This window comes from Rhinolophus sinicus, chromosome 2 (genome assembly GCF_057876585.1).
Source record: "Rhinolophus sinicus isolate RSI-liver-muscle chromosome 2, RSI-T2T, whole genome shotgun sequence".
NCBI lineage: Eukaryota > Metazoa > Chordata > Mammalia > Chiroptera > Rhinolophidae > Rhinolophus > Rhinolophus sinicus.
Window position 1 is genome coordinate 24519166 of NC_142502.1, and position 6455 is coordinate 24525620.

Here is a 6455-nt window from a genome sequence, read left to right on the forward strand (position 1 = left end):
GATCATTCCTGCTTGGCTGCGATTTACGTGGACATTTAATTATTTTAAATTTGCTGTCTTTTTTTTTCTTTCTTCTTCTTCTTTTGGTAATGGCTTCTTTGATCAACCTAACAGCCTTGATTGACCCGGCCCTGACTGCTATTGTTGTGAAGCGATTGTTTTACTCAAATAAAGACAGAAACTACGTTTTGAAAAGTTCCTCCGTGGTCAACTAGTTTTTAGGCTATTCCTCCGGTTGCACATGACAGAACATCTTTAGAGATATTTGGATTTCCCTTTTACCTTTTTTGTTTTGGAAGGGGGATTGGGTTAAAAGGTGAAGCCCACAGGGCAGCCTCCCGCCGTTCCGTGTCGGCCGAAGTTTCTGCGGGTCAAGTTTGAGGCCTGACAAGCGGGAGGAGCCCCAGGACGCTGCTGATGGACCGGCTCCTCACTGTAGCGCCCGGCAGGTCAGCCAGCGCGACATTTGCCTCTGGTCTCTCAGGAGGGGGATGGGGTGGGGGTGGGGGTCGCTCCTGAGTCCAAATAGCCTTGGCCTCAGGCAGAGCCGGCAGCTGCTGAAGAGAAACTTGGTGGCTGGAGCTGTGGAGCTGTAGACATCAGGCACCGAGCTGCAAGCACCGTGCACAGGGTAGGAGACGATCCTTGGTGACGGAGGGCGATGGGGTTGGGGGTGGGGTGTCAGGATGAGCAGAAAAGCTTCTGAGACGCTTGGTCCCGGGGAACAGGGGCTGTGTCCAGTCGTGGACTGCAGATCTGAGGCCGTGTGCCTGGGGCGCACCGGCAAGGCTGGGCTGCTCTTCCCACAGGGTCCCGGCGCCGACCGACTGTTTCATGTGTTATACAAAGGCTGAGAAACCCCGAGCCAAGCACGACTGCTGGGCGGGAAGCAACCCGCCGGCCTAGGGACGCACCTGTTGCCATAGAACGACCCCCGCCTCCTTGCGGGCCCCCACCTCCCGTCACCGCGCGGGGTGTGGCCCGAGAGATCTGGGCCCTGCGCTGCGGCAGGGTGGCCCGCTCCGGCTTCTCGCTTGTCTGAGCCCTCTGAATGGGCCCCCGGCCAGGGCCAAGGTCACGGCGCGTCTCTCTCTGGCTGAGGCCCCTTTGGGCTGCTGCGGCAACCTCCCACCGCCGGCTCCCTAACTGTCCCCTCCTTGCACACACCCGGGGTGGGCGTTGGCAGAGACACCCTCTGAAGAGATCCGTCAGCTCGCCTTCCTGAGCTCCTAGACTGATTCCTTCTCGGATTAGGGGCTTATCTCAAGGGGCTGAGCAGGGGTCGCGGATGAACCCTCAGGGTGGAAAACGTCTCTGCAAGGCAAGCGCATGGGAGCAGCGGCCAGTGCTGCCTGGTGAGCGCCTGCGCCTTTTGGGTCTTGGAGAGTATCAACCCATTGTATGGCGAGCAAAGTTATGGCTCCTTGACTCACCCGCCCTCTTCTCGTTGTTAATCCTTCCGAGAGATAGAGGGTAGGGAGCAAGCCTCCCAGAAGAGTCTGGGGTTCTCGAAAGGACTTACTAAAAGTTCTTGCCAGCCTGCAGCCCTGGACCTTGCTCCATCCGGCTGTCACAGTGGCCCTTCCGGAAAGTAGATGGCAACCAAGGAGGAGAGCACGCACCACATCCCGGACTGCAACCAACGCCCCCACCCCCACCCCCACCCCCGCTCCTGTCCTGGACACCACAGATATGCCACTTCAAGCACCTTCACGTTACTGAAGCTTTTAAAAAATCCGTTGGGGGTGGAGGGGCTCTGGTCCAGGCAGGCAGAGGCCTGGGCGCCCCTTCCGGGCCTAACTTAGCCCCCACCCTGGGAGCTGGTTGCAGCGGTTATATGTCGGCTCCTGGTGGAAAGGCGGTAGGAAGAGAGGCTTCTGGGTTGGATTCCCAGACCCTGCCTGGCCCCTTGTCTTACAGCCCCGCAAGTGAGTTGATCAGCTTGTATTGCAAGGACTATTTATCCTCACCCTTTTTGCCTCCTGCAACCTTCTCGATTAATTTGGGGGAGATTTACACCTTACTTAATACTGTTCACTGAGAAAATTGGGAATTTTAAAAAGGTAAAATACATTTCTCAGCATGATTTTTCTACTCCTTTATTTGCAACCGTTCTGCTCTAACTAGACTTTGCTACTTCTCCAAATAAAAACTGAGGAGCAGCGCTCTTAGTTTGCGTGCGGGAAAGACAGACGTCGACCCCCTAGGGTCAGGAAAGAGGATCCGGAGAATGGTGGGGACCGGGCCTCTGCACCGGCCCAAAGGCAAGGAGGCCAGGCTGCTTTTTCCTCCAGTGGGGCGCTCCTGCCGGCTCCTGCCCACCGCCACCACTTGAGCCGCAGGCAAGCCGCTCAGGGCCGTTGCCTGGACCACGCCTACCCCCACTCCCGCTTCCGTCCATCACCTGGGATGGTGTTCGAATATATGCATATGCTCTGGAACCCTTTTTCACATAAGCAGCTCAGGGCATGTCACTGAGCTAAACTAGGCGAATCCGGTGACTTAAGAAACACTCCTTTGGTTTAGATATTAGGAGGGCGTTTGGGCATCAATCTTTCCACATCGAATAGAATCTGCTGGCTTCTCCGTTTTAAGAAACTTTTTGCCATGGAAGTGGAGGCAGTAGAAGGATAAGAGGCTTGTGTCCTAACTTCAAGGGCACTGAGGTCCTGGCCTTGACGCGGCACTATTGCCATTTTTTTTCAAATGTTGTTATCAAAGAATCAAAGTTTGGTGTAGAAAAAGCATCCATTGCAAAGTGGCGTCTGTCTCCCCATCCGACTGGTATTACCAGAGCTGCTTTCGCGGTGTGAGTGTTAACGAGGTACAGCCTCGCAGAGCGTGCAAACTCCGGACCCGGGCATCCATCTCTTTTCTGTTGGCCGCTCCATTCCTATCCATGGAAAGTGAGGTCTCGTCTTCTTAGAGCCCTAGAAACTTGCAGTGACTCTGCTGTGCAGTCTGAGGCTCTAACTGCCCGAGGTTGCGAGATTGTTTTGGTTTCTCACTTGCCACCTAGACATTCATTCACAATCAAGCGACTATCTTGGGTTCCTCTGAGCCCGGAACTTAGCGGTGCCCAGGTTCGTCTAAAGGCTGCCCCCGGGCTCTCCGGCTTCTGGGGAATTCTGCCTTCCCGCCCCTGCTTAGCTAGTCTCTATTGACAAAAACACAGCAAGAGGGAAGAAAGACCGGAGCCGACCTCGGCTCTCCCAGCCAAGTCTCCAAACTCCAGGCCCCTTCAGTATCCCCAGAAACAACTGCGCTGGACTGCAGTGCCCACGCGAGCGCGCACAGGGGCTCTCTAGATCCCTTCGCTGCCGAAACACACACACACACACACACACACACACACACACACACACACACACACCAACATAGTTTATTATTCGACCCTGAGCTCCCGCTTTCCCTGGCCCGCGGGCATGGGGCGGCCCAGCCGGGTAGACCCACCAGCCGCGGTGGCGCTGAGCAGCAGATGTTCTCCTCCAGCTCAGCGCACAGCGGCCAGAAGCCGCCCAGACAAGTTATGGGCCGGGATTGCCTCACCGACGTCCGCCAGGGTCCAAGGCGCGCGGGGACGCCTGAGCAGGAACACTCTCCTGCGTTCCCTGGAATCTTTCCAATCCCAAACCCCTTCCCCACCCCATGGGCTCCTTATCTCCCTCTCCCCTCCCTAAGTTGCTCTTCTTGTAACAGTAGGATTTTTTTTTTTTTCAATTCCAGGTCTAGGAAGTTAGAGAATAGCAAAACTGAAATTCTTTCAGTAATTATTTTTTTCAAACCGAAAGACAAGACATAGAAAGCAAGAGACCCATCCCCACAGCAGGGTCAGGGTCAAACCCATCACCAGATATGGACATCCAATTGAAACCACACCAGGAGGGCCCAATAAACAGAATGAGCACAATGTCTTTTTAGGAAAATAGAAATAATAATAATAATAATAGTAATAATAATAAAACTTCAGACAACCCACGCCAACAGGCAATACCCTCCCCCAGCCTCGGCCCGCGCGTTGAACCTGCCCTCCATCCTCATCTCTGTCCTTGAAACTGTTCCTTTGGGACTTCTTTTGCCCATATTTGCCAAAAATTGAGAGTAGCTATGAATGAGAATGTTTCAGTTGTCTCTCTAGACCCAGAGGAATTCCCACCAACAGCCTAGCCCCTTTCCTTCCCTTCCTTCGGTTCCTTAGGTGTGATTTGGTTAGGGAAATTGGGAGAGGGGTTAGAGGTAATGGCAAGTTTTTTAAAAAATCAGGAAGGCGTGAGCTGGAGCAGTGTCAATCAGAGGGTTTTGTGCCTGGGGGCTCCTAGCGGTTCTGAGCAGAGGTGTCCCAGGGCGGCCCCACAATGAATATGAATAGGAATCCTTGCTAAATGGGACAGCAAAGCGCACCGCCCTGAATGATGACACGTCATCCTAACCAGCCCAGGATAGATAGGAGGGCTTCTTTTGTCTCTTTTCTCCGCCGCAGCTCTATAAAAGCCCCTCTTTTTCTGCGTGAGGTTAGTTCAAGCACACACCAACTAGCTGACCAGAAAACAGCATAATCAGAGAGCAGGGAGTGGGGAGGGAGAAAGGCGGGGAAAGGCAGTGCCTCAGCTTTTCTTCTCATGTCTTGTCGCTGAGAATTGGGTTGCTGGGCTGTGCAATTTTTTTTTTTTTTTAATTCAAGATTTTCTTTAATTTCCCACTTAAAGCCTCCCCACCTTCGGGCCGCATCCCCTGTAATAAAATGAATTCTGATTCGAGCTCTGTCTCCAGCAGAGCTTCCTCTCCGGACATGGATGAGATGTATCTGAGGGACCACCACCACCGCCACCACCACCACCAGGAGAGCCGTCTTAACTCGGTCTCGTCCACACAGGGCGACATGGTGCAGAAGATGCCTGGGGAAAGCCTCTCGAGGGCCGGCGCCAAGGCCGCGGGCGAGAGCAGCAAGTACAAAATCAAGAAGCAGCTGTCGGAACAGGACCTACAGCAGCTGCGGCTGAAGATCAACGGACGCGAGCGCAAGCGGATGCACGACCTGAACCTTGCCATGGACGGGCTGCGCGAGGTCATGCCCTACGCACACGGGCCCTCGGTGCGCAAGCTCTCCAAGATCGCTACTCTCCTGCTGGCCAGAAACTACATCCTCATGCTCACCAGCTCCCTGGAGGAGATGAAGAGGTTGGTTGGCGAGATCTATGGGGGCCACCACTCGGCCTTCCACTGCGGGACCGTGGGCCACTCGGCCGGCCACCCAGCGCATGCCACCAACGCCGTGCATCCAGTGCACCCCATCTTGGGCGGTGCGCTGTCCTCCGGCAACCCATCCTCACCGCTCTCTGCCGCCTCGCTGCCCGCCATCGGCACCATTCGGCCTCCCCACTCGCTGCTCAAGGCGCCCTCCACGCCTCCTGCGCTGCAGCTGGGCAGCGGCTTCCAGCACTGGGCCGGGCTGCCCTGCCCCTGCACCATCTGCCAGATGCCACCGCCACCGCACCTGTCCGCTCTCTCTACCGCCAACATGGCCCGGCTGTCAGCCGAGTCCAAGGACTTGCTCAAGTGAGCAGCGGGCCGGCCCGGCTGCGGAGGATGAGGGGAGAGCTGCGGGAGGGGCCGCGGTATGGGGCGGGTAGGGAAGGGGGTGGCTGGGCGCTCCGCCGGCCCAGCGGGAGGGTGGGCGCGGGGCCCCACGGCCTCCCACTGGGACTGAGAAATCTCAGACCCCACTTGACCCCCCACAGGGAAAGGACCAGAACCAAACTGCAATTTCTAGGTGGTAGAGAAGGGGTACTGGAACCAGACGTCGTGTGTTTTGCATGCATGCTTCTTTTCCCCATGCCGCGCCAGTATTTCTCACTGCCATATGCTCTTGTCAAAACTGCATTTGTTGTATAAAGAAGGGATCGGTGTGGTTAAAAACTTGCGAAGGTACTTGACTGTTGGCTTTCTCTCGCTCTGTGTTCTCACCTTGGAAAAGACAACCATCCCTTTTGTGCAAAACAAATGTAAATATTTCCTTGAGATAGGTGCAATTCTGATTGTCACTATTCTCTCTACAGTTGTTTTGTTTTTTAGAGACAATGGAGAGAGAGAGAGAGAGAGAGAGAGAGAGAGAGAGAGAGAGAGAGAGAGAGAGAGAGAGACCCAAGTTTTGAATCTCAACTCCGGTCCAGGGCATGACATCTTATGTGGGTTTTCCTTAAGACGCAGTGTAGGTCAAAAGAATGCATGCACGCTTCTGAATGAATCTTGTCTAAACATGTTGTGCAGGCCGTGATGCCATTTTCCTTGTAACAAGGATTTATTAGTGAATTCTCCCAAGTACTCCATATATCTGTCTGTGGTTGTATGAAATGATAACGGAGGGCAAGGGCAGAGTGCAAAGACCCAAACTCACGCACATGCGCTTCTTCTCCCACCCCCAACCCGTTAAAACTCCATTCCCAACCTTACTCTGC

The 6455-nt window shown here is 54.7% G+C and overlaps 1 protein-coding gene across 1 annotated transcript; it reads left to right on the forward strand.

Moving 5' to 3' along the window:
- Nucleotides 1-4492: 4492 nt before the first annotated feature.
- On the forward strand, nucleotides 4493-5602 carry OLIG3 (oligodendrocyte transcription factor 3). Its single transcript, XM_019732712.3, has one exon. The coding sequence runs from the start codon at nucleotides 4742-4744 to the stop codon at nucleotides 5558-5560; it is 819 nt and encodes a 272-aa protein (XP_019588271.2). The 5' UTR covers nucleotides 4493-4741; the 3' UTR covers nucleotides 5561-5602.
- Nucleotides 5603-6455: the final 853 nt, after the last annotated feature.